This window comes from Pagrus pagrus (assembly GCF_965226575.1).
Source record: "Pagrus pagrus genome assembly, chromosome: 16".
NCBI lineage: Eukaryota > Metazoa > Chordata > Actinopteri > Spariformes > Sparidae > Pagrus > Pagrus pagrus.
The window spans coordinates 6,084,135-6,111,170 of record NC_140200.1 but is presented as its reverse complement, the minus strand read 5'-3'; the positions used below and the strand labels follow the sequence as shown (position 1 = coordinate 6,111,170).

The 27,036-nt window shown below is 42.6% G+C and overlaps 4 protein-coding genes across 4 annotated transcripts; 2 read left to right on the top strand and 2 right to left on the bottom strand.

Moving 5' to 3' along the window:
* Positions 1-299: 299 nt before the first annotated feature.
* hsp90aa1.1 (heat shock protein 90, alpha (cytosolic), class A member 1, tandem duplicate 1) lies at positions 300-5,073 on the bottom strand. Its single transcript, XM_084377913.1, has 11 exons — positions 4,793-5,073; positions 3,660-3,809; positions 3,181-3,547; positions 2,947-3,080; positions 2,553-2,858; positions 2,266-2,431; positions 1,910-2,100; positions 1,653-1,800; positions 1,269-1,537; positions 822-1,155; positions 300-729 (listed from the first exon to the last, which is right to left on the bottom strand). Exons 2-11 carry the CDS (start codon positions 3,807-3,809, stop codon positions 620-622), a joined length of 2,175 nt encoding a protein of 724 aa, XP_084234039.1. The 5' UTR covers positions 4,793-5,073; the 3' UTR covers positions 300-619.
* Positions 5,074-6,995: 1,922 nt separating this feature from the next.
* wdr20b (WD repeat domain 20b) lies at positions 6,996-14,251 on the top strand. Its single transcript, XM_084377620.1, has 4 exons — positions 6,996-7,306; positions 10,433-10,615; positions 10,775-12,181; positions 12,450-14,251. The coding sequence occupies exons 1-4, from the start codon at positions 7,058-7,060 to the stop codon at positions 12,504-12,506; spliced, it is 1,896 nt and encodes a 631-aa protein (XP_084233746.1). The 5' UTR covers positions 6,996-7,057; the 3' UTR covers positions 12,507-14,251.
* Positions 14,252-19,736: 5,485 nt separating this feature from the next.
* On the bottom strand, positions 19,737-23,831 carry mgat2 (alpha-1,6-mannosyl-glycoprotein 2-beta-N-acetylglucosaminyltransferase). The gene is made up of 2 exons (XM_084376706.1): positions 23,655-23,831; positions 19,737-21,645 (listed from the first exon to the last, which is right to left on the bottom strand). The coding sequence occupies exon 2, from the start codon at positions 21,387-21,389 to the stop codon at positions 19,983-19,985; it is 1,407 nt and encodes a 468-aa protein (XP_084232832.1). The 5' UTR covers positions 21,390-21,645; positions 23,655-23,831; the 3' UTR covers positions 19,737-19,982.
* Positions 23,832-25,239: 1,408 nt separating this feature from the next.
* Positions 25,240-26,755, top strand: rps29 (ribosomal protein S29). The gene is made up of 3 exons (XM_084377500.1): positions 25,240-25,364; positions 25,834-25,933; positions 26,640-26,755. Exons 1-3 carry the CDS (start codon positions 25,303-25,305, stop codon positions 26,646-26,648), a joined length of 171 nt encoding a protein of 56 aa, XP_084233626.1. The 5' UTR covers positions 25,240-25,302; the 3' UTR covers positions 26,649-26,755.
* The last annotated feature ends 281 nt before the right edge of the window (positions 26,756-27,036 follow it).

Below are 27,036 nucleotides of genomic sequence, written 5' to 3'. Positions count from 1 at the left end.
AATCTTCCTCCCTGCCGCTCTGTGCTGAGCGCTGATAGGCCCGCTGAGCTGTCAATCATTGTCTGTGCACACGCCTCTCTTACATTCTCAGCTGTGGAAGGGGGGGGGGGGGCGGGGCTTAAGAGCTGCGTGAGGAAGTCGTGCGGCAGCGTCAAAAGTGAAACATGCGGTGCCGACTGAAAATTCCAGAATAAAGTCGATGAATCAGAGTTATTCCACCCGGATTATCAATATCCATTCCCCAACCAGTCAAAGTGATGGAAATCCAGCATGCAGTAGACTGAATGAGCAAGATGGGCTTGATTTCTAAATAGATTTTATTACAAATTTGAATACATTTCATAAAAAAATGTAACAGTTACAAAAAGAGACATAAGCCAAATTCCCAGTGGCTTTATATCACTCTTCATTGTTGTCAGTAGTTTTATCTAAGCAGCTTATATGATGTAGACTAAGCCACATTGTGGCCTACATTAATTCCATTAATTAACTTCTGTTGACTAGTTAATACGGTTGTTGTAATCGGTCGTGTTAGAATGAAATGTCGATTTGAAGAAGCGATACATCTTACAAAAATAAAAATGAATAAAGGCAGTAAAGATTGTAGGCTACTGAGTCTTTAGTCGACTTCCTCCATTCTTGATGTGTCATCGTCTCCCTCCAAGACTGGCATATCTTCATCAGTGGGCTGAATGAGGTCCTCGACTGCAGAGTCATCGTCATCAATGCCTGTGAACAAGAATGCATTGATTAGCAACTGAAAGTGTATAATAAAACAGATTATTCCCGTAATGTCGGATGTCAGGGAGAAGAAAACGTACCAAGACCCAGCTTGATCATTCTGTAGATGCGGTTCGCATGCGTCTGAGGGTCCTCCAGTGTGAATCCTGAAGACAGCAGCGCAGTCTCGAACAGGAGGATGACCAGGTCCTTCACAGCCTTATCGTTCTTGTCAGCCTCAGCCTTCTCCCTCAAGGTCTCAACGATTGGATGCAGAGGGTTGATCTCAAGGTGTTTCTTAGCCGTCATGTAGCCCATGGTGGAGTTATCTCTCAGGGCCTGAGACTTCATGATCCTCTCCATGTTGGCTGTCCAGCCGTAGGTGCTGGTGACAATGCAGCATGGGGAAGCCACCAAGCGGTTGGAGACTGTGACCTGTCAATGAGATGTTATATGATCTTCATGATCAAACACAATTGGCCATACTACTGTATATTAGCATGATCGTATTGAAACATTAAAATATGATATCATTTTTCTGCCATTACCTTTTCAATCTTCTTGTCAAGGATGTCCTTCATGATCTTGCAAAGGTTTTCAAATTTATTTTTCAGCTCATCCAGCTTCTTCTTCTCGTCATCATCTTCAGGCAGCTCCAGGCCTTCCTTGGTCACTGAAACCAGGTTCTTGCCATCATACTCCTTCAGCTGCTGGACGCAGTATTCATCGATGGGCTCGATCATGTAAATGACCTCAAGGCCGGCTTTGCGAAGGCGCTCCACGAAGGCAGAGTTAGCCACCTGGTCTTTGGTCTCACCTGTGAAAGTTGATGTAAATTCATTGAATCATTATTACTGAATCACTTCTGAGAAAACATTTAAGCAAAAGTATAAAAAGAAAAAAAAAAAAAGATATCAAGATGACTAGCTCACCTGTGATGTAGTAGATGTGCTTCTGGTTGTCCTTCATGCGAGAAACATAGTCCTTCAGGGAAACCATCTCATCTCCAGAGGCTGAGGTGTAGTAGCGAAGCAGATCAGACAACTTCTTTCTGTTCTGAGAGTCTTCATGGATGCCGAGCTGAAACATGACATGGTGTGTTACTAATCCTGAGCATTGAATTCGAAATTCAAATATATCTATCTGATGGATACGAGTTAAAGAAATATCATAAGATGGATCATCCTACCTTGATGTTCTTGGAGAACTGTTCGTAGTACTTTTTGTAGTTTTCCTTGTCCTCGGAGAGTTCAGTGAAGAGCTCCAGGCACTTCTTGACCAGGTTCTTGCGGATGACCTTCAGGATCTTGCTCTGCTGCAGCATCTCTCTGGAGATGTTCAGGGGCAGATCCTCAGAGTCCACCACACCCTTGATGAAATCTAAGCGGAAAAAAATAAAGATTACTTAGCCTTCCAAAGCCACACGCAATAATGCTACTAATAATTTTGACTTACAAGAGCTAGACTGCATTGTTTTGAGGCCTTAAGTCTCTTGGATCGGATCAAGAAATTGTATGTGAATGATTAGTAATATAAATTACTTACTGAGGTACTCTGGAATCAGATCTTCACAGTTGTCCATGATGAAGACCCTGCGCACGTACAGCTTGATGTTGTTCTTCTTCTTTTTGTTCTCAAAGAGGTCGAATGAAGCCCTTCTGGGTACGAAGAGCAACGCGCGGAACTCCAGCTGACCCTCCACTGAGAAATGCTGCAGGGACAAGAAAGAAATATTAATTCACCAGTTTAAAAAAAAGCACTACACTTAATGATAATAAAAGTTGGAAAGAGGTAGTTCGGATGCATGTTAATCAGCAGTAGACTTAGCTTACCTTGACAGCCAGGTGGTCCTCCCAATCGTTGGTGAGACTCTTGTAGAACTCTCCGTACTCTTCATTGGTGATGTCGTCAGGGTTACGGGTCCAGATTGGCTTGGTCTTGTTCAGCTCCTGAGCGTCGATGTACTTCTCCTTGACCTTCTTCTTCCTCTTGTTCTTGCTTTCCTTTGTGTCCTCATCCTCGTCAGAGCCCACGTCCTCAATCTTAGGTTTGTCCTTGTTCTCGGCGTCGTCTTTCTCAACTTCCTCTTCCTTCTCCCCCTCTTCAAGGTCCACCTCTTTCTCCCTGGTCTTCTCCACCTTGAATATATGATATAGTGCGTCAATATCATTTATCATTAGGTTTTAAGATGGCAAACTCGTATTGCTAATGAAACCCAGAACTTACGTAAAGTGTGATGGGGTAACCAATGAACTGCGAGTGCTTCTTCACAACTTCCTTGATGCGCTTTTCCTCACAGTATTCTGTCTGATCTTCTTTGAGGTGAAGGATGACTTTTGTGCCTCTGCCGATGGGCTCTCCTAAAAGATGATAAAAGCACGGCCCAGCAATCAGTAAAATTATTCATCATGCAAATTATTGAGCAATGATTATTTTAGTAATTGAGGAAATCGAACTTACCGATGTCTGGTTTGACTGTGAATGACCCTCCAGCTGCTGACTCCCAGATGTACTGCTCGTCATCATTGTGCTTGGTGATGACCGTCACCTTGTCAGCCACAAGGTAGGCGGAGTAGAAACCAACACCAAACTGACCGATCATGGAGATGTCAGCTCCAGCCTGCAAGGCCTCCATGAAAGCCTTGGTGCCGGACTTGGCGATTGTGCCCAGGTTGTTGATCAGGTCAGCCTTGGTCATGCCGATACCTGTGTCAATCATGGTCAGTGTGCGAGCGTGCAGGTCGGGCTTGACTTCAATCTTCAGATCCTTGCAGGACTCAAGCCTGCTGGGGTCTGTCAGGCTTTCATATCTGATTTTGTCCAAGGCCTGTCCGGAAGAGATAAGCATGTTAGATTACTGTCATTTACATACACATGAAGGCTGCTTACATGTAAAAAAACAAAGATGGATGTGGTGATAAATTGCTGATTTTACTTACATCTGAGGAGTTGGAGATAAGCTCTCTAAGGAAGATCTCTTTGTTGGAGTAGAAGGTGTTGATGATAAGGGACATAAGCTGAGCGATCTCAGCCTGGAAGGCGAAGGTCTCCACATCCTCCTCCGTGACATGTCCAGCTTTCTCAGGCATCTAAAAAGGAAAGCAAGATATATTATGTTTACGCAAATCTTATTCTCACTTCATAATTATGCTTCTCGTGGTTAAATAGCGATGTGCTGTAAATTAAACTTTTAATCTACACATTACATATCTTGGAAATCGTGTTCTGCTGTTATATGTGCAATCTCTTTCTCCCCCTTCTTAAAGAGAGCCTCGTGGCTCGAGGAGGGCAGCTACTGCTGATGGCAGACGAACACATGTTACTTCTGTCAATCAAACACTTGGCCATTTGGCTAATGGGTGGAGTTCTGATGCTTTCCCCAACCCCCAATTGCTTCACCATGTGTCATTCAACACCTTTAGGTTAAAATAAGGATTAGCAGCTAGGAATTCAAACATGGCAGAACATTAGGCTTTTAACAGTATTAAACATCTGCTGTAGTATCCCTGTAGCAACATGTCTTCAGGACAATCAGGTTATAAAAGCTCATGATTAACAGACCACACAAAAGTTAGCATCTTTGTCATTCCATTGTATTCAAACATTAACCCGACACCTTTAATGTTGTCTGATGCTAACTCTCCACCAGCATGTGAAACTGCTGCATCTGCTCTTTGTGCCAAACGGTTTTTCCTCACCCGCCATTGCTCTCACACTCAGGGTCACCCTGCTTGCCATGTGCTCCTTGCATGTTGCAGTCTCACTTGGATACTGTTCCCAAAGAGGCTGTTCTGCCACACTACAAATAACTGATATTGAGGAGCTAAATTAAGTGTACTTCTAAATCTGTTGCAATGTGTGCAAGTATAAAAAAATTAAATAAGCTCGAATGAATTGCAATGTTATCAGTTGCTTGATCCATTTTTATGTATTCTAATTTGTTGCAAGGATTCTTGCTGTTCTGCCTCTGCTCCTAACATTAAAGCACCAATTTTGCTGTTAATTTTACAGTTTTTTTCTTTTTTTTAAAGCAAAAATTAGCTGTATTTGATTCTAGGTGTTCCCGTCTTACCTTGAATATCCTCTTTTTCACTTCTTGAAGATAGTTTTCAAATGTATCACTGAGCTTCTATTCCTGAAGAGCTCCGAATGTTGGCTTTCACTGCTGCTGCTGCTGCTGCTGCTCCTGAGGGCAGTAAGTCTCTCTTGGTGAGTCCAAGTGGGTATAGTTTCTCTGCAGAGTCCCAGGACAGGCCGCTGTCTTTATATACTCAAGGAGGGGTTTCTAGAAGCTCCCATTCAGAAGCTTCCAGAAGATACGTTCACTACGGTGAGGGAGGCGTCAAGGAAAGGCTGGGAAAGGGGGGGTGGGCGTCGTGTGATACACCAGAGCCCTAAAGTTTATGTGCCCTTATAGGGTTGCAGAGTCACAAGGAGTGCCTGTCACTCACAGTGAGAGCTTTCCTGATAGCTTGTCTAGCCCTTAGGCCCCATACCCCCCTGCAAGCATCACAGCTGTGCAGGGCCTTTACTATCAGCTGCTGTCATGGTGCCTCATTGGACACACACACATACCAGAGGGCTTCCTATGGACAGCAGGCCCATTTCTTTTTTTGGCGTGCAAGATTGGGGAGAATCTCAGAGGTTTCACAATTGTGAAGCAGCTGTTGGACAGACCATCAACTCATGTGCAGTATATCTAAGAGAAGCTGAAGTACACATTAAATCAATGAATGAATATAACTTTATTAAAGCAGTTAGAACATTTTTTTAACATGAGGTCAAACAATTGGACATTTTCCAGAGCTTTCCAGCGCGTATTGTGGCCTTTAACACCGGATGGACTTTGAAAACAGAATCAGCCATCTTAACATAAAGATTTCTCGAAGTTTATTGGCCACAATTGCAAATGTTTGTTTGTAGGGACAACTAGCAGGCCTTTTATCTGATGACCAAAGACAACATTGAGTGAATTTTTAACTTTAAAGAGTAATGTAGGCCCTGTCACGGGCCTTTGTGTGTATGCCTTGAGGTTACTTGTACTAATTTAAGAATAAATCACAAAATGTTGACTTTTAATGACATTTATTTGTAAGAGGGATGTTTAACAATAATCACTTGAAGGAAATGTGACTATAACAGTTTGGGAATTTGTTAAAATGTTACATGAGTCAAAACTAACTTCTTGCATACAAGTGATAATGTATATGGCTGATAGGGATGCCAAAAGGGAAGAGTAATTAACACAAAATTATGATCTGAAAAAATTGCGAAACATACAGTATGGTGATGAGAAGGGAAAAAGGAAAAAGCTGCAGGCTCACAGGGAAACTGTAATTTGAACCCCTCGTCCCCCATAATACTTTCAATATACCATAAACAACTGAGAGATTCTCACATTTTGGACTACATAATAAATACAACCTTTAAAAGACAAACAACTAGAATTTTCTGGTCCACTGTGGGTAATAATGACTTCAGCTGACCAGAGGATGGCAGTATATCACACTTGCTACAGATCTGTTATGTAATCCAAATGTTCCCAGTTGGTGGCAGACACTGCTAGACGCTGTGTCCATGTAACCGAGAAACATGGAGAACTGTCGCAATCACTGTAAGATGATATTTTACTGAAGCACAGAGCCAGTTTCCCCATAGCTTAAATAGTTTGCCAGAATAAGATGGTAAGTTCATGCATGTGTGATATGAACAGTGAAAAAGATCTGGATGTTTCTGGAATCTACAGCTGGATGATGGAGGTGTACTGTATATCCTGAGATGTCTGTGATCAGATATCCTGTTTTTACTTATTTGATTATAGTTCCAATCTCTGTTTAGGTCCTGTTTATGAGATCTTTTTATAATCTTCTACGTCCATCTGGATTTATTTCTTTCAGCTATAGTTTACTGAACAAGTGTTTTATGCATTTTAACTTAACAGTTTTCTCTAGGTAAAGAAAAAAAACAATTTCACAAATTGAAACATGTCCAACATAAATGTTGCCTGCCTTCTGATTATAATAGAGAGGTTAAATTAATATTTTCTATACAATTTCGACTTGGTCTCGCCCTTTAATTAAAGACATTGTGTATTTTATGTAATAAAATATCACAAAAACTGTATTAAACATGTAGTAGTCTGCCAGGTGTATTCACAATACATCATTAGTGTTTCTGGTGCCGAGTATTGTCGGTTTTCTCACATTAACACACAGTTTATTTTTCCTAGTTTCGCCTCACATGACTTTGTACGCATGGCTGCAGGACTTCAGCGCTCGGACGCATGCGCTGTCGCTAACATCCGGGGCTCGGACAAGGATGAACGCCAATTTCCAAGATGGCGGCGGAGGGAGGAGGGAAGGAGATGAACGAAATTAAAACTCAATTCACCACACGAGAAGGCGTCTACAAACTCCTCACTCACTCCGAATACAGCCGCCCGAACAGGGTGCCTTTCAACTCGCAGGGCTCCAATCCCGTCAAGGTCTCCTTCGTCAATGTAAACGACCAGTCCGGCAACGGCGACAGGATCTGTTTCAATGTGGGCCGGGAACTGTACTTTTATATCTACAAAGGCGTGAGAAAGGTAAACAGTATTGACTGCAGCGACGGAGCCCGCGCTGTCCGGGAGCAGCCCATTGATTTGGCATCTTCAAACGTGTTGCGCCTTAGCTGTCAACTCTCTTAGCCTCTGTCATTGAAGTGCGCAGATTGTCAAGACAAGGCCATGTAGCAGACCTAGCTAAGTTAGGAGCTAATTAGCATTCTTAGCTAACATCGCCACAGTAGTTGTTTTTGCCTCGACGTGACTTGTGGGCACTTCAGGGTCCGTCAGATGTTTGAGTTCCTGGTCAGTGACAAACAGTGACGTGGGATTTTCCGATGAGCTGGCTTACGTGAGAAAAGGCTCGTCATGTCATGTCTGTGATATGTTTGTTTATCCTCGGGTGTTTGGATGGTTAAGGCTACACATGAGAGGGCAGGTTGTCAACAGTGCTCCCCAGCAGCAGGGTCAAACTAGGTGTTTCTCTTGAGAGACCTCCGGTGTTGACATCGGGGGCTTTGGGAGTGGTAGTGGCGGTTGTTTTGTTACTCGTGATGTAATGATATGTGCACTCTCCTGTCAGGGGTCTGGATGTGATGCAATGTGATCCACTGTTTGGTTGCACACTGTGATGATGTCACTGCGAGCAAGTCACGTTTGGTCTTGTTGAGCAGGGATGGTGACTGACGGGGCTGATCGTGCTGATGATGTGGCTGTCATCAGCTACAGGATATGAAATCTAACAATGGCAGCCTCGACTGCCAGTGACAGATCTGCTGCCGTTTCACCAATCCAGGTGCTCTGACTCAGTGGTCTCAGCTCATCAGTCAGAAATCAGCTGATTTAGTTATTTAACGACTGCTTCCAATGCAGATAATTATGTCTTGTGTATTTTAAATGATCAAGTTCTTGCACAGTTTGACTTAATACAAAAGTATGGTATGTTTTTAACCTGTTTCAATAGCTTTTAAATTGGCTCATGTCAAGCACATCCAGTGTTTGCTTGTCCGTAGGGTTGAGATCAGTAAATTGACTAACTGTTGGGTGAGAGTGAAAGATGTTTGTTTACTTCGATGATGTTGAGGAACGTTCCCCCAAACTTTAACGAGCCCTTCTTCCCTGCAGCTTTTGATTTAACTAACTCGCTGTGACATCTTCTACTCTTCTTCCCATGTGATATTTCAGCATCACTGAAACATCACATCTGAGGCGTCACTGCAGCTCTGATAGCAGGGCGAATGAGAGCAGGCCAGACAACGTGGAGACTGTTGTCTGTTAGATGAAAGTCAGAGAATGGCTGCAGAAGTGTACAGATGCTGCCTGAGAGTAGATGGGGATTATTGTCCACATTAGTATGTATCCGCTTACCTCTATATGTATTCACTCAACATGTCTCTTCTTATATTTCTTGTTAGACACTAGACAGTCTTCTCCCTCACTGAGTTGACCTACAAAACTTTACTGTCGTACATACAGCTGGTAGTCCAGACCCAGCTCGTGTTTGATTTAATTACTGTCGTGTGGATTTTTCATTGTGCAGCTGAACTTGACTGGCAACATGCCAACCGTTTCTTTTTTAATGTATTTTTTTGGCCTTTTCGTGGCTTTATTGGTAGGACAGCATCGAGAGGTGACAGGAAACGGGATGACTCGAATCCTGGGCTGCTGCAGCAGAGAGGACAAAGCCTTCTGTACATGTGACGTCTGCTCTGCCAAATGAGCTACTGGGGCGCCCCATGCCAACCATTTCTGACAAAAGCAAGATCTAGACCGATCAATTCTTGGGGTTTTTCAGTTTCGAGATTGTGTAAATTATCTTGACAGCCAGTGGGTCAAGTTTAGCATCATTGTAGCACTTTCAAAGTCCGCCCTGGAACCTTGTTTTATTTAGAGCTGCTTCCCTTTGACAACACTGACAGCTTTATAGTTACACCCACTCAGCTTTCTCTCTACCTCCTTTTAAGCATAAAAATAGACCACAAGAGAGTTGCGGTGATAAAGAATAAAACTGTCACAGATATCACCTTTTCACGGGACCAGTGCTGGATACATTCCTGTCAGATTAGCAGTCCTGTCTATCATGCCCATATACCGGTAGTCATTTTCCTTTTAGACTCTGCACAGGTTTAGCCAATTATCTTGTCTACTTGCACAAGTAATGATTGATGATAAGGACGATGGCCATTCTATTTGAGCTCAGAGAACCTGTGTCACATGTTTAGGAAATAGATGATTTATGGGAAAATTAACTTAAAACACCACATTTTATTTTCACCTAAATGTCACTGTGTCATGGTTGGTTTAAAGATGCAGCAATTAATATATTCGTTTTCAACTTTTAAATGAATCGGCAACTATTTTTGTCAATTGATCGGTTTGAGTACATTTTTAATCAATATTCTTTGATTTCAGCTTGTGAAATGTGATTATTTCTTGAGCTTTAGGACACACTGATCAACACTTTTCAGCATTTTAGAGCCCAAACAACAACTTAATTGAGAAAATATTTGCCCCAATAATCAACAATGAAAATAAGCATTAGTTGCACCTATACTTTGGATTAAATTGCGAGTTGTTAACCACCTGTTGGAGGACAAACAGTTAACCTACATTGTCGGGCTTGGGCTGGTCTTCCTCTCTATTTTTGGATGACTTTCCATGTGTCACAATTCATTATTATCATGCATCAGAAAAATTAGGTTGGCAACAACAACGGAGAGTAGATGGCAGGCAACATAACGATGCTCTTGAGGTGTTTGTACCGACTGTTGAGAGAGTTAAAAAAAAGTATTTTTCTGTCAACTGAAAGTGAAATCGATCCCATTTCTGGCATTCTCATCTGGTGTGTGAGCAGTTGTCCCCAGGTGGTATCTGAGAGAATCAAATGTAATTTATGGGCTGAGGTTCTTGACTGAGACTGAGGTTTAAATTGATTATGTGTAAATCTTCCTTTTCAGTGAGTCTTTGGAGAAAAGCTGTGAGATAAACATAATTGCCGAGTTGTAGAGTTAACTATCAGAGGTCACCTTGGAGGAGAGACAACGTCTGAGGCAATGTCTATCACAATCACTGCTTTTTTTTTTGTTTTTTCAAAGCAGTGTCAAAATGGCTGACGGTAGAAAATCCTTTTTATAAAAAAGTATTTACGTGTATTTCTCATTTTTCCAGGCTGCCGATCTTAGTAAGCCCATAGACAAGAGGATATATAAAGGAACGCAGCCCACGTGTCATGACTTCAACCCCCTCACAGCTACAGCAGAGAGCGTCTCCCTGCTCGTGGGCTTCTCAGCGGGCCAGGTGCAGCTCATCGACCCAATAAAGAAGGAGACCAGCAAACTCTTCAATGAGGAGGTGGGTTCCAGTTAGCGTCTGATGTTTTGTTCCCAAGGCCAACTGAAAGATACTGAGGACATTTTAAATCACACTATCATTTAGTTTCAGTTGTTCAAATAAAGTAATACCTAGCTGACCACTATCTTTGTTCTGTCTCTTTCTCTGTTTTACCTCCAGAGACTTATAGACAAGTCACGAGTGACGTGTGTACGATGGGTTCCTGGTTCAGAGAGCCTGTTCTTGGTGGCTCACTCCAGTGGCAGCATGTATTTATACAATGTGGAAAACACCTGTGGCACCACGGCACCTCACTACCAGCTCCTTAAGCAGGGTGAAAACTATGCTGTGCATACCTGCAAGAGCAAGTCTGCTCGTAACCCGTTACTGCGCTGGACAGTGGGTGAAGGAGCGCTCAATGAGTTTGCCTTCTCCCCGGATGGCAAGTTTCTGGCTTGCGCGAGCCAGGATGGCTTCCTGCGGGTGTTTGGCTTTGACGCCGCAGAGCTCCATGGAACAATGAAGAGCTACTTCGGTGGCTTACTGTGCGTCTGCTGGAGCCCGGACGGACGATATATTGTGGCAGGTGGGGAGGACGACCTGGTGACTGTGTGGTCATTTTCAGACTGCAGAGTGATCGCACGGGGGCATGGTCACAAGTCATGGGTGAGTGTGGTGGCATTTGACCACTGCACCACCAGTGTGGAGGACGGTGATCCCCCCGCTGAGTTCAGCGGTAGTGACGAGGACTTCCATGAGCAGATTCACTTTGGTGCGGGCAGAGATCGAGCTAACAGCGCTCATTCTCGGCTTTCAAAGAGAAACTCAACAGACAGTAGGCCTGTTAGTGTGACCTACAGGTTCGGCTCAGTGGGCCAGGATACACAACTGTGTCTGTGGGACCTTACGGAGGACATTCTCTTCCCTCACCTCCCTTTGTCCCGCACTAGGACTCACACTAATGTTATGAGTGCCACAAGCCCTCCAGCCACTGGACAAACTACTACTACTACTACTACTGTAACCACCACTAATCCCAGTGGCACCAATGGTAAAGACAATTTGAGCAATAGTAGCTCCAGTGGTAACCCAGCTAACTCCCTCCCCAGCACTCTGCCCCGGTCCAACAGCTTGCCACACTCCTCCGCCCCAACTGGGGGCAGCACGCCCAACAGTCACACAGGCAGCAGCAGCAACAGCAGCAGCAGCACCACCAAGGGTAACAGCATCATCGACAGCGCTTTCATCGCCACTGGGGTCAGCAAATTTGCAACTCTGTCTTTACACGACTCACGCAAGGAACGCCACGAGAAGGACCACAAGCGAAACCACAGCATGGGTCACATCAGCAGCAAGAGCAGCGACAAGCTCAACCAGCTTAGCTCGTCGCGGACGGCAAAAGCAGAGGTAGCTAAGACTCTGGGCACCACGCTGTGCCCGCGCATGGAGGACGTGCCGCTGCTCGAGCCGCTGGTGTGCAAGAAGATTGCTCACGAGAGACTCACTGTGTTAATCTTCCTTGAGGACTGTCTGGTAACAGCCTGTCAGGAGGGTTTCGTTTGCACATGGGCTAGGCCTGGGAAAGTGGTGAGTGACAGGCCTCTCGAGGATACTGTCATGTGACACCTCTTAACTTGCTTTGTCTCGCTGCATTCAGACGCTGTTAACGCCACTGTGTGCAGCCAAAGGTTTTGTTTATTTCACGAGAGATTAATACTAAACCCTCAGCATTCTGATGGTTAATAGCACATCTTCTCCGACAGTAAACCTCATGGCCTCACTATTCTGCCTCTTTTAAATACATTCAAGTAACACTGTTGTTTGTTATCAATGTGTGTTATCTGTCTCTCCACAGGGATTGCTATCATCTCAAAACAACCCAGCCAACTCCCCCAGTGGAACAGTAGTATAGCCCCAGTGCTGGTGCTGCTAATGACAGCTCCATGCAACAGAGACGGGGATGACCAAGGCCAAGGCCCTGCAGCGCTTCTTCACACACTGTCACACACCACATGACCTCCAGTGTCATCTTCATTCTCGTCACTACAGCCACCCAGCTCTCTTTGTGTTACTGCTCATGTTTAGATAACCAGTATTGGCCAAGCCAGGGTTAGAAACTCGACCTCCCCTTTTTTGTGCGGGGGTTAAAAAGGGTGCTATTGGAAGTAAGAGTGCAAGCTTTAAATCGTCCAGGAGGTTTGTGGGAGGGGTTGACTGGTTCATTGTTCCATCTGTGGTCATATCAAGTGGCGTCTAGTCTGGAAAAAAAAAAAAAAGACTCTAGTACCCAATCCTTTGTGCCTGTAGATCTTCGAAGACTAGACACACTGTAAGCATTGTGGTGATGCCTCAGCTTAACCTTTTTGTATGGGTTTAATTTGGACATTTTTTTCCCCCTATATTTTGTTTCATCAGATGTTTTCACAGATAAAGGGAATAAGATGAGGGATTGTTTTGGAGCAGCGGCAGCAGCAGCATATCCCCATTATCTTTCATTTGTCACTTCGTGGGCGATCCCTTGTGCAGCCCGTAGTCTTCTCTGGACACGTGTTCAAGAGAGACTGCAGCTTTTTACTTCCTTTAAAAACAAAAAAATATATTTTAATCAGAGGTATCACACTTTATAGTGAATTTGCACAGATTTTGTTTCATTCTTGTTTTTTCCCATTTTTGAATTCATGACGGTGGAACATAAGAGTTTTTGAAGACAGCTTTGGAAGCACTTGTGAGGGGGGAATGGCTCGTTATCGCCCTCTGTCTCAACGCTGGATGCTGCAATCATAGTTTTTTATATGGAAAAAAAAATTGTTTGCACTTAATAGTTTGTTAGAGGAGAATGGCTTTACATTTTTGGAGTGTGTAAGGACTCCTTGACAAGGATGAAATATAAATAGAATTTAAAACAAACCTTTGTATCTATTGAACATTTATTTTAATATTGTTTCAGATTAAATGGGGTCTGTAATATATGTAAATATTGTACTTCAATGATTTATGGGTGAAATGATCATTATTACATTAGATCCTTGTTTCAGAAAATAGTGATATTTCTAATACAGAAAATCTATACATAATATTAAAATGAACCTTGAATATGCAGGTGAAACTGTTTCTTTTCTGTTGTACATAAAGAGAATTCAGGTGTATTTTTATTAATGAAACGTTTGGTATAGGAGATGTCTATGAAATCCTCTTATCTAACAGGTAGTGCTGAATGCTAGCTAGCCTGTCGCTGCAGATTCCTTTTACAACCTAGGCAGATAGGCGCAGACGCAGCGGTCTAATTCAGCCATCACTCCGAGCTCAGGTAAACCACGGGAAGACTAACGCCGGCATAGTTCCCCTCACTAGTCTAATCCATCAACAACGTGTGTGAATTCACTTTAACTAACAAATAAGACTGACAACCTTGTTCTGCAGACAGGGCCGAGATCTGTGAGGCCTGTCATTGTGAGTAATAATTACTGAACTGATGCTGAACTTGTGAACAAACATTTTGACACTGTGTTGAACTGACTCATGTCAGCACTTGATGATGGAATTAAAATGCTTGAGGTGAGTGTGTTTTTCAAGCACCCACGCAGGAAGACTGAGGATTTTAACAGTGGGAGCCTTTTCCTCCATGTGACGCCTAATTAAAACAGCTTTGACAGATTACATGTTCCATTTGTGTTACTTTGTTGGGTGTGTTGTACTCACATCACATGAGTCGTTATCTTCATGTAGCCTGTTGAGTGATACTTGGTTACTTGGATGGAATGCACCATCATGTTTCCCTCCGCGTGAGGCCAGAGCTCAGACAAAGGTGACTCATAGTACTCCAGTGGCACTCGTACAGAAGAGTAGTGTTTTCATTACAGAGGCTTATTTTACCTGTAATTCTGTGACACAAGTGTAGCTGTCCTAGAACCACACATCTCCATAAAATCCACTTAAAGAGGCCCCATGGCCACACTGATATACTTCTGGACTCTTGAGAGGAATGTGCATAATATGCTTCAGTTTGATGCTTTATATCAGGTGCTATTCATTTAAATGAATATATTTTTCAAGAATGGTTGCCATGGGAGAAAATAATAAACGCATAGTCTGCCAGACACTTATAGTCTTTTTTTGTTAGAAATATAGACCGGCAGATACATTGGTTAGCCAATATTGGCCTATTGCAGATATACACAGTAGGTATTGGTGTACACGTTAATATGCAGCAAACTTGGGGGAAAAAAGATTTTTTATTGCCCAGTATCTGCATAGGACCCCCAAAAATTGAGTATTGGTCTAGCTCTAGTCGAATAGTTGACTGTTTCTCCGACATCAAGTGTGTTTCTTCCTGGTTGGTTTGGTAACGTGTTAAAAAAAACATTAGACTTCATTGTTTAAGTTCAACAGAACCTCACTGAGTCAACAGCTTTGATAGTAAAAAACAGCTTTGAGGAAGTCCACAGCTAAATGTAATTCAGCCATCATTAATTTTAGGCCATTATTCACACCTGTGCTGTGTCAAAAGTCTGGCCTACGTCGTAACTCTCCTTTTAACGACTTAATTTCCCTCCTGGTGTTATGATTAAAGCACTTTGACCATTTCTTATTAAAGGCCCTCCACACCCCGAGCCCACCCACACAGGTGTTTTCACCTATAATGCCTGATTACACCTCCTGTCGGGAAGGTGTGGGCTTGTACCAGCTGTGCTTGATTGACACGTCCCTCAGTCTCCACCTACCCGTCAGGTGGGACAAATTACACACTCAGCTTTATAATAATTAGTTTATGAATTTTGGTGACCTCATCCAGTTCTCAACGTAGCTCCCCTGCTGAGGTCTAATCACACAGAATAAGTGAAAGCACCTGTGTGGGTGTGCAGGTGGTCAAGGCCAGCTCCAGAACTGAGGTCTAATTCACTGAAAACACCTGTGTGGCAGGACATTTAATAACTCTGCTTCCTCCTATTGTTAAGGAAAATCTCTACTGCATGTCAATGTGCTCATTGTGTTTACAGAGGCTTACACAAGCCCAAATGGAAGAACTGGCTCAGGACTTGATGTACATCCGACTCTTGTTATGAGCTTATTTGCTCTGGATTGGATCAGCAGCAGGCTTCTGTTACCACTCCTTTCATTTCTAATGGTGAGGCTGATCATGTGAGGACATGACCTGCCAGATCTGCTTTAATTACCAGTGTTATCAAAAAGAAACATCATGTCAGAGGCATCTCTTCTAAACTATCCAACAACAGTAAAACTCAACATACAGAATAATTCAGCATTAATACTCATCCAAAAACATTATATATAATAGTGACACCACTGTCTTTACTGCTGCTCGTGGCATGTTTGACTTACAGTTGGCCAGTAGGTGTCAGTATTGCTCAGACAACTGAAAGCTTGATAACCCCCCCACCCATACCCATTAAATGAACCTACATTAGATAACAGCTATCACTTGATCAAAGTGGGGAAACATTGTCTATATATGTATATCCTGTTGTCTCTCTCTTTCTCCCTTTACAAATGCATCCCCACTACTTCATCCTACTACTTCATATATATTTTATATTCCAAGGGGGGAATAAAACTGCTCCTCCATAATTTATGAGTCACTTTTAGAAGAAATACGAGCACTCACAGCCATTAAACCAGTAGCCCGTGGCATTATGGTGAGGGAAGAAGGGCTGGGGAGTGTGATCAGCAGGATGGAGAGGCCCGATCATCCTGTCAGGGTGTCGCTCAACACATGACAGCCTCTGACTGACTGTCTGATCCCTCCCCTGAGCTGCACGCATCAATGCTGAGCAGGTATCAATCAGGATTTGTGCTTACAGAGAGATGTGTTAAAAAAAAAACATCACGCTGACTGTAATATATGCGCTCTGGTTTTGTTTTTCTACATATGCTGTCAGCCATTTATTTATCATATTCATACCCTACCACCCTTTAATCTAACTGGCCATTTGAGTAGCAATCAAAAAACACTGTGGCGTAAAGTAAAGGCTTGAGAAACAGCCGCATTCATCTTGCATCCTCAGGGAAATAGGTCCCACTTGATAGGAATTCAATAGATTGAGAGAAAATCCAATCGCTTCTGTGGGGTCCCTGCTTTAATCATCTTCTCATCTGATGCAGTTCCCGCGCATGCATGCCTCCATATATCGACCCAGAGTTTTGTTTACCTTGCAATGTGTGCAACAGCTATGAATGATTAATATGGCCTGTCCGAGCTATAGGCCTAAAGAAAGAGCAGCATTCGGTGTGTGTTGTGCAAAAATCTTGTGGCAGTTTAGGTATAATGGACTGAGAAAATGAACGCACGCATTTAAGTTTGCAAAATGACTTCCCACTTACGTCAGTGATGGATTTCCTCTGAACAAACATGTCAGATTATGGAAATGATCAAATTAACCTAGTTCTTTCACAGATTCCACTGGGATATTTATTTAGCCTGTTAATGAGACCTGTAGTGAGCTCAGAAATGAAGGAGGAAGTGGGGATAATGACTTGGATGATAAATGAAATGGGACAAGCAATTCAATCCTTCTCCTAAACGGATGTATTGGCATTTGGCAACCAGATAGCATGGACTCCAGCGTATACCTACTGTTCTACCCAGCTCCTTGTCAATTAAAAAATCAATAATTATCTGTGTATCTAGGAAAATTAGGGATAGGAAAAAACACAGGTACAGTCTATAAGGGTGCACAGATGTTTGCATCTACAAAACCAAAGCCTAGTCTACTGCTAAACGTAAGGAGGTGCTAATAGGCTAAACCACTGAAATACTCACATTCAAATCTTTAAACTCAAAATAACCATTTTTTTGGCTACATGGCAAAACCAACCTTTGAATGCAACGCCATGATGTTCAAAGATGATATGGCGAACTTGTTAGCAAACACCTTTGACTGTTACAGACCAACATTAGCGTACATTTTGAGTCATCTCGCTGAGAAACAATTTTCCTTCTCCTTTTCGTTCCAATTTTTTCTGCTAAATGTTCTACCGTCTCTGCTAACCACATCTGTTTGCTGTGGTAGCACATAGTCAGTTATCAAGCTTTTGTGGCTAGCAGCTTGCTTGCTAGTAGCTAGCTTTTTTAAGCTAACAGCTGCCTGCCAACAGGGACGTTATGAGAGCAAAAAAGAATAAACTAGAAAAAGTTTTGGCTGGAAAATCAAAACAATAAGACAAAGGGATGAGCTCGCCCCAAATATGAAACTTCAGTCATTATCTACTCACCTCCATGCCGATGAAAAGTCGGGTGAAATTTCACGGGCCACAAAACAGCTGGGGACTTGTTTTAAAACTTAAAAAACCACAGAATAATAATAATTACAAGGCTCCATACAGATCGTCCTGGCAAGTATATTATTATTATTTTCATTTTTTGATAACTGCCTTTTTTTTTTTGATAAATCCTTTAATGACATCAAAATCTTCCATAGAGCGATTGTTAACACAAAGTAGTGATTATGGCTGCTTTAACATTAATTTTGCCTTTTGAGTACTTAATTATGGAATCAATCTATCATTAAAACCACTTATTAGTACACTGTAAAGACTGTGTTTTGACTGAATGAATGAATTGAATGCTACAGCAGCTTATTATTCCACATAGAAGTGAAAATCCACACATTTTCTACTTCTACAAGAATAACTTCAGAGGAATGAGTCGCCCTGTGGTTCGGGCACATCACAGGTCAATTATTATATAAGTATAACAGAAACCTCTATTTTCCTCACCCTGGCTGTTAGACAAAAAAAAATAGTTTATCTTATACTGACTTTATTACAAAGAGTGTCTTTTCAGTTCATTCTTGCCCTAAAGTATCAAACTAAGTGGAGCGCTCTCAAAAGGCAACAGTATATTACAGTTTCGAGGGCTCCAGCTTCAGTTCACCATTAGTCACCAGGAATCAAGAGCACAGCGCCACTTCCTCCCATTCTCTATTCTATTCTCAGCCGCGTTTCCCTTGAGATGTGGGCCCAATAATTGGGCCGCCACCATGGGAGCAGCTGCACAATCAGTCACATGACCTCGGCACAGCAGTCCCAGAGTCACGTCTTCACACTGTATTCGGAATTAAAGTTCACAGATAGGAAAGAAAATGAGACTTCTTACCCTGCAGAGACAGTTCGCCACAGAGGGACCTTTGTTAGGCTATCAGTGTTGCTCTGTCTTGAACGTTTGTCTTACAGAGCAGATGCACTCAGGATATACGTATGTCTTACATTTAGCATGTCATATTTAATTCATGCAATGTTTGGGTATTTTATGTTGAGGGCCGAGCCTCTTAAAGGCCTCCAGCAGAGTCTGTATTTGATATGAACTGTGTGGAGGGCCCAGTCAGCGATAACTCTGCAGTTATTCCAGATTTTGAACAGTGTGCAGTACTGATTGTTGAACATCGCCGGAGGGGGGATGGGGGACAGAGGGAATCAATGCAGCTTCAGAGAAGCCACTGAGCTCGGTCCTCAGCGGAAACCATCGATACCGAGCTGAGGTCTAAGCACTTAAAATGTAAATGCATCTTGAACAACAACAGCACAGACAAGAAAGTTGTATCAGTGTCTTGGGATCTCTCCAGGTGCATCGTGTGCATTTATCTGTGAAATCAAAATCTCTGCACAAAGACACAGGTGCCTGAGTTGGCATATTCTCCCCTTTAGTGTTGTGCTGGACAGTGATGCATTGCAACAAAATAAAACAAATGGACTGCACTGAACACACTCTCTCTGTCTCAAAACAAAAACCCACTGTAGTTTATACCATGTTCCCCATAATGTAAATTATCGCCGGCATGTTTATTAATGCTGTGTCCCGAAGGTGACATCCTTAGTGCTGTCACAGGACTAATAAGACTCTTGGTGTGCTCTAGAAAACCTGTTGAAAATAAGTTAAGTGGGAGATTATTTAAATGGAACAAGGTGTCTCTAAGGATCTCCTTTGATCTCAGCAATTTTGTGTGATATAAATATCTGCAGATTAATTATGCATGCACAGTGGGATTGCTAAATCCACAGATTCACCAAAGTTATGACTGCCCTGATGAGCACTTGCCTTCTCTTCCCATTTTACTACTGTTCAGGAGATGTTTTATAATATTTTGGCAATTTAAAGAAAAACCCTCTTAGAGAAAACACAACAATATATCGTTTAGTATATTATTAATGACAACTTACAAAACAAAGCAGGCTTGCAAGGAATCACTTGAATAATTCGATGTAAAGACATATTTGTGTTAAAGAAGCCAAAAATCCAACATTCGTCTTTATTTAGAACAGTCCAATAAAACAGGCAATATGAAGAATAGTCCATAAAGATTTACTTTTAAAAGGCTTTTTTCTTTATAGAGGATGCAAAAGAGACAATAATATATAATAGTAGCAATTAAGGTCACTGTAATCGAACATAACTCTTGCAGAGTTCATGGTCCCTGATATCTCCCCAGCCCCCGTTTTTCACGTGCGGGGCCACCCCTCCGGCCCCGTTGGCTGGCAGTCTCTTTGCTATCAGGAGGTTCTTTGGGAACAGCTGGTTCCCGCTGCTCTGTAGGATGTTCTCTATCTTCGTTTTCTGACTGACCGGCATGCAAGAAGCCTTCTTGTGGTGCATGCCGCAGTCGCCGGCGTGGAAAATCCGCGGCGCCTCGCTCACCATGACCTTCCAGTAGGAGGGCAGGCAGGACACAGTCAGGTGTTGTAAGGACCAGTCCCAGTTGTAGTCGTCGTAAGTGCAGAACGTATCGGTGCACTGGATGAGCTTCTGGTACGTCTCTCTGCTCAGAGCCATCCCCATGTTGTGCTCAGTGGACTTCCAGGCCTTCACCTCCACCTTATTTGCTTTGCTGGAGTAGCCGATGTGGCTGTAGCTCCCCAAAGAGAGGATGTCGCAGTCAGTGCACTGCTCCCTTTTGAGAGCCGACATGAGCTTTAAGAGGTGGATAAAGTCCGGGGACATGAAGTGGTCCTCCTCTATCAGCAGAACCAGACCCTTGTGGTCCTTCACAGCCCGGACTCTGTCCCATACAAAGTGCAGCTTCCACCACCAGTGGTGCTTGGTCTGGGAAAACTTTGCCTCACGGTAGTGGCCAAACGAGTCGGGGTACTCTGCGTTGATGCAACCCAGCTTTAAGGCGTCTTTTTTGGGAATGTCTCTTGGGCAGTCCTTGGGGTCGTGTCCGGGAAACTCCTGAGGGTACAGCTGGATGCTGAAGGGGAAGAAAATCTGAAGTACCTGACAAAAGTCAACAGAGGCCACCACTTTATTTATCTCAGGGGACCAGAAGTCATGGCTGAATATCAGCAGTATGCCCTCCACACCTCTGGCCTTCCGCAAACTGTCCACTAATAGCTTAAGGTAGTCTGGTCGGTTATGGACCTGAACCACCACAACCAGATCGTCCTTCTGCCGCGCCGCTTTAAACTTTTCCTCATTTCTTACTGTCTGGTCGAAGTTGAGCTGGAAGACAATGCCACGGTAGACTAAAGTGGTATTATCTACCTCTGGCTTGGATATCTTCTCTTTTTCCTTTGCTTTTTCCTGATGTGTGTCATTTGCTTGTATAATGGGAGGTGGAACAGGTGCCCGGCTGACTGCAGGTGTGACTTGCACCTGGACAGGATTGTTGATGCTACTGCTGCTGCTGCTTATGCTGCTACTTCTCCTCACCATCTCCGCTTCCTTGGGGAACGACCCGCCGTCGTTCTTCTTCTGCCTTCCGCTGCTCCAGAAAGCTAGGCCACAGATGACAACCACCAGAGTCAGTATCACCACCTTCCTCTTGTAGATTCGGAATCTCATGATAGGGGGTCAGCCTCTTGCGAAGGGAGAGAAGTCGATTGTAGTGAAACAAGAAGCACAGTTTTGCAGCTGCGGTGATGTGCTTTGCACGGGGAGCAAGCCGGATTAAAAAGAAGCTGTTATGGGGCTAATTGTTGGCAAAATGAACTGTTGTTGTAAACATGGATCCAGCTGGAATGTCATTGATGGCGGATGAATATTCCATAAGGCATGACGGTAACTGGGAGGCAGCAGGGTAGCAGTGAGCATGAACCACCTAAACAAAACATAAAATCAATAAATAATGTTAGGTGCATTGTGGCAGTATGACTGAAATCACTATCACAGTCTTAATAATGATTATATCTGACACATATGTCACAATCAAGGTTCATTTCTACAACACGGGGTTGTACAACGAAATGCACGTTGTAGTCTCTTTATGCTACACAAGAGAAACTATTTTTTATGGTGGAGTGCGGAGGATGAGTTCGAGAGTCTCACAGCCTGAGGAAAGACGCTGCTCTGTCGTCTGATGGTACGACAGCAGATACTTCTGTATCTTTTGTCAGACAGCGGCAGGGTGAACTGGCTGTGACTGGGGTGGGCGTATGGAAAGGCAAAGCAAAAATCCCAGCACCCGTTCCGAGAGCTAGAACAGACAAATGCTGGGCAATTTTGTTTGATCAACTAATGAAACGATTAAACTATTGTTAAAACGGCTGCTGATTAATTTTCAGTATATCAACTAATGATATAATCAATTGTTTCAAGGGCTGAACAATCTACTGAAATATTAATAACAGCATTATAGTGAAGAACTGTGGCGCAGCAGAAATGCCCCAAACAGTAACATCATCATGATTTTAATTGTTTTTTTCAGCAAATATGAAAATAGTGATGCGAAAATGGCAATTTGCACTAATTATGAATCATATTGCAATCATAATTTCTGTCAATTGTTTCAGCTTCACAACTGAGCAAACTGCATTTGCTGATGAGGACCTTGACATGCAGTGGGAAGCGAGGAAAACAAGCTAAAAACTCCCAATTTAGCTGGATTTTAATATGGACGGCAGAAATTTGTAAGACGATAACATCATAAAGATCGTATAATGATGACTCTGCTGAATCATCCGGCTCTAATGGAAGTGCACTTACAACAACAGCAATGATATAATTTCATATTAAAAGGGACGCTGGTCACTTTGAAAGAGAATAATGAAAACCACAAACATGGTTTACAACGTGCTTCGCTCTCCTCTCTACTTGTATTATCAGCTGATCGTCGCCCCACGCTATCTATATTTTTCCCTGCATAAATCTGTTCTTAACTGCATTATCATTATTGATCACCCCCCTTTTTCTGCTCACATCTGCTGAACACACCTCCATTTTTTATTTGTTATCGAGTTAGTGGTCTCTCTCCCTCTCTCCGGCTTCCTACCTGACCCTTTTATCTGTCTTATCTGCCTGCCTGGAGACTCCTCAGCTGAATGATCACCAAACACTGCCTGGGTTAGGCATCTGGATTTCCCCATTAGTCTGTGATCATGTAGTGACATATAACACAGCCTAATGAATACATACCTGGCAGCTGCTATAGAAAACAACAAAGTAAACAAAATGCTAGCAGTGAGCATGCACCATCACATTATAATACTTGAGTAAAGGCTAGTTTATGCCCGACTAGACCAATATAGCTACGTTTACAGTGAGCAGCTGTGTGTGTATACGTCTTTTTCTATGTCCAATGGTTTCCATACATTTGTCAAATGAAGTGAAGCGTTTGTTCCGTAGCTGAAAGTACAGCTGTCTCAGCCCACTGTGCTTATTTTTTCCACCATAACCAGAGCAGCTTTAATCTAAAAGTATCTCTGCCTGTCGTGTAAAGATGCATTATATTCTCCCTAAGCGTTAGTTCGCGGTCCTGCATTGGCCGCCGCCAGGCACACCGAGCCTCCGCCAGCTTTCATCGATTTTACCGTGACATCCCGTCGCCCGTTTTTTTTTCATCTCCCCCCCCCTTCACCACCACCACCACCGCCGCCGATATGAAACAATGCTCCCGCAGCGACCGAAAACAACAGTTAACGTCTAATCTCCGCTTTTTTTAAATGACGGCGAGCATCCCGAACAAAAAAAACAAACAAACAAAAAAAAAGATGCTAGCAGTAAGTTAGCTTCGGCTAGCAACTTACAAGCAGAACCAAAAACCTCCGTCAACAACGGCGGCGTCCATGGCGCAAAACCACAACAACCGCGTTCACGCCGGCGGTTACTGACCTAAAACTGGGGCAGCCGTGCGGTCCTTTCTGCGGGAATCATCAGGAAGGAAGAGTCCCCCTGTTCTCCTCCATACCTTCCAGCGGGCTGCATGGAGACGCAACTGCCAGCTAGCTGCAACAAAAATCCCAAATACGGAACCACTGCCTGCCGCTGTCCCACAATGCACTGGTCCAGCGGGGGGCAGCCAAGACACCTTAAATATCATGTGTCCCTGCTGCTGACACTGTTTTTGAGCTCATTACAGGCGAAAATAGGTTTACTATACCTTTAAGTGCTCCTCAGGTTCACACCGAGGCTTGATGTATAGATTTTTTTTTTTTTCAAACATGGAAAATCCACCTTAAAACAGGATTTTTGCTCACATTGTGCTCCTCAAGTGAAAGTGGTCAGTTCATACTGACTCCTTCAGATAGAAAACAGAGCAATCAATACTTTATATTAGGGCATATTTATATTTATCAGAACATATATCCTTGTAAAAGCACAATGGATGCTGTAAAAAGTCTACTGTTGGAGTGTTTTAAGTAGCCTATTGTTGATAATAATAATAATAATAATAATAATAATAATAATATCCAGTAATATCCATTAAATCCTTCATCACAAAAAAATGTGTTGAAAGCATCTACTTTATTTTTTTCTCTCTTTTTAAATTTTTTTTACAATTGAGACATTATGAAAGCCACAAAATGAGACACAAAAACATGAAAATAAAACAAACAACAAAACATAACAGTCATAATAATAGCAATAGCAGTGATCACAAACAGTAAAGTTTACAAATCATGGTCTTTTATACACTTATTCAGTATACTTATAAGGCTTAACCATGCAGTTTACAGGTATTTTACTATTGGAGACCAGTCCCTTACAAAAACATAAATCTAGTATTCTTTAGAAAAGTAGGCTACGAATCTAAGGTTGTTGTTATGCACACAAGTTACTAAAAATCTCAATTTTGCCTGGATAATTGTAGTTATTATATTTTGCTAAGAAATACAGTACGGACTGACGATGTAAGTGCCCATAAATCTGTAACTTTGTCTACTTCAATTCTCGTAGGTGAACCAGTTTATTATCAGTTTGTATTGTTTTAATATTTTTAACAATATGATTTTTTTTTTTAAATTAAATTCTGGTATTTGGTGTTAAAAAAATATCTTTTGGTTAATATTTCCTGTCAGAAATGGTAATAAATAGGGTAAAAACTCCTTTAAAGAGAAGGAGAAATAAATAAAGAAAAAAGTAGCACTCTTCAAACTGCATCCACTCATATTTGGTATAAAATATTCTCTTTTAAAGACAATATTGTCCAGTTTAAATGTAGTAAACATGTAAGCCACAATGAAAAATGTGCCCAAATGAGGCTTATTGAAGATCTGAACGTATGAAAAATATTTGTCATCATATTCAACCTGTACTTTGTCTTTTCCCTGCGCAGTTAACTCATATTTGATAGTTTTCCACTCATCTCTGCCTCCACTGTAACGCCACCAGCAGGCCGTGCGGCTCCCTGCAGCGGCTCTTTCTAACACCAGGGGGCGCCGCGCAGCAAACCTCAACCGGAAGCGCCGCCTCCGAACGCTTCATTGGCGCAGGCGCGTCAGTCCTTCTTCCTTTCCGACGCTCGAGCGAAAGAGACAAGATGGGCCACCAGCAGCTCTATTGGAGTCACCCCAGAAAATTCGGTCAGGGATCCAGATCCTGGTCAGTCCCGAGCTAAATGTGTCGATTGTCGATATATGTGCGGAAGCGAGTCGGTTTTAAGGTGTTTGTGGCCGAAAGGACTTGAGAATTAATGCCGAAAAGAGCACCGCATGGAGGCTGCTCCTCAGCTAATATGGCGGTGGAGGATGGATGCTCCCTGTTAGCTTAGTAGCGTTAGCATTGTGTGTAGTTAGCCGCTCATTGTTTGAAACTACACTACTGTAGTTTTATTCTCCGAAAAGCTTGTAACATTTTCCAAATACGAAGCAGTTGGCTTTCTTTCCCTGTATATTTGCCTCGAGGTGTTAAAAATGATTTAAGGAAGTGTTTAGTGTTAGCGGGGATGCTCAGACAGAGGCATGCCAACTGAACTCTGAGCTAGCGTGAACTTCCGCATGAATGATGGTTGGACATATGTTACACTCATGTAAAGATAATAAGATTAACCCCTTATTTTTTTTTATTTCAGCCGGGTATGCTCGAACAGACACGGTCTGATCCGTAAATACGGGCTCAACATGTGCCGCCAGTGCTTCAGGCAGTACGCTAAGGACATCGGCTTCGTCAAGGCAAGTGATAATGAGCTTTTTATCCTCAATTAATTAATGAGATTATGTTTCACAACATAGCAAAAGGTTTGGCTTAGTTAAGGTTCATTGCAAACACTGCTGTTGAAGTGTAGGTGAAGCATGACCAGAGTATTTCTAATGTTTAGTTTATATTTTGTAGAAAAAAGGGACAATGCACATTAATTAACATGAGCACCAAAGTCTATCAGATGTGCCAGGTTTAGCCACACAGGCTAATTTTGAACTGCAGACTAAAAACACAACACAACACATGAGCACAAACAAGTCAAATAAGACAGCCACTGCTCCAGACCATGACAGCTCTCCCTGGCAGGTTAATGACATGAAAACACAACACACATGAGGACAAGTAATCACTAAGCACATCAGCATTTTAGCACATTAAAACACATAAGCATTTGAACAGACAAAACGGCGTAAGTGCAGACAAAAGCAGGCGGACACAAGATATTAGTGAAGACAAAGACGGTAGTTCTTTCAAACTTTTGTTTTAAGGAACTGGTTTTAAAATGTTATGCATCAGGTTTTCATCAGTTGTCATTTGGTAGTGCATCCCTTTAAGAATTTAGCATCCTTATTAAGTGTTTTCAGTTTTTAGTTTGTATGAATGTATGATGAACTGAGCAATAAAGCTTACTACGTTTCATCTCAACTAATGTCTTGATTTACTTTGTTTTTCACACAGCTGGACTAGATGTCTCGCCCAGACACCTCCTCAGATGGGTCAAGTGATCTCTGGAAGGCTGGCAAAGATGGGATAATTCAGCACTGCAAATAAATGTGTTTTTTGTCCAAGCTTAATCTATTGTGTTTTATTCATGCATGTGTTTGTTTGTTGCACATGATGCTGGATAAAGGTTCTTAATAACACACAGGGCTGATTCATAATTTTCATACTGTTAAAAGTGAGCGAGGGCACATTCATAGACACGTCTGTAAATATGGCAGTTGAACTGTCGTGGCTAATTATCAATTCCAGTCTCTGGGTGTGTGTAATGACGGCTTTCAAAACTACAAGATGCAATGCACTTATACTGTGACAGCGAAAGTGGGCGTTAGTGAGAAACAGACTAAGACTTAAA

What these genes read in the sequence shown, in the direction of transcription:
- hsp90aa1.1 (XM_084377913.1), bottom strand. Translation starts at nt 3,809, where the DNA reads ATGCCTGAGAAAGCTGGACATGTCACGGAGGAGGATGTGGAGACCTTC. An exon ending in AGGACCACCTGGCTGTCAAG is followed by an intron (nt 2,432 to 2,552) that starts GTAAGCTAAGTC and finishes TTGTCCCTGCAG; the next exon opens with CATTTCTCAGTGGAGGGTCA. An exon ending in TCTGATTCCAGAGTACCTCA is followed by an intron (nt 2,101 to 2,265) that starts GTAAGTAATTTA and finishes TTTTCCGCTTAG; the next exon opens with ATTTCATCAAGGGTGTGGTG.
- wdr20b (XM_084377620.1), top strand. Translation starts at nt 7,058, where the DNA reads ATGGCGGCGGAGGGAGGAGGGAAGGAGATGAACGAAATTAAAACTCAA. An exon ending in GCAAACTCTTCAATGAGGAG is followed by an intron (nt 10,616 to 10,774) that starts GTGGGTTCCAGT and finishes TTTTACCTCCAG; the next exon opens with AGACTTATAGACAAGTCACG. An exon ending in GGGCTAGGCCTGGGAAAGTG is followed by an intron (nt 12,182 to 12,449) that starts GTGAGTGACAGG and finishes GTCTCTCCACAG; the next exon opens with GGATTGCTATCATCTCAAAA.
- mgat2 (XM_084376706.1), bottom strand. Translation starts at nt 21,389, where the DNA reads ATGAGATTCCGAATCTACAAGAGGAAGGTGGTGATACTGACTCTGGTG.
- rps29 (XM_084377500.1), top strand. Translation starts at nt 25,303, where the DNA reads ATGGGCCACCAGCAGCTCTATTGGAGTCACCCCAGAAAATTCGGTCAG. An exon ending in GGTCAGGGATCCAGATCCTG is followed by an intron (nt 25,365 to 25,833) that starts GTCAGTCCCGAG and finishes TTTTTATTTCAG; the next exon opens with CCGGGTATGCTCGAACAGAC.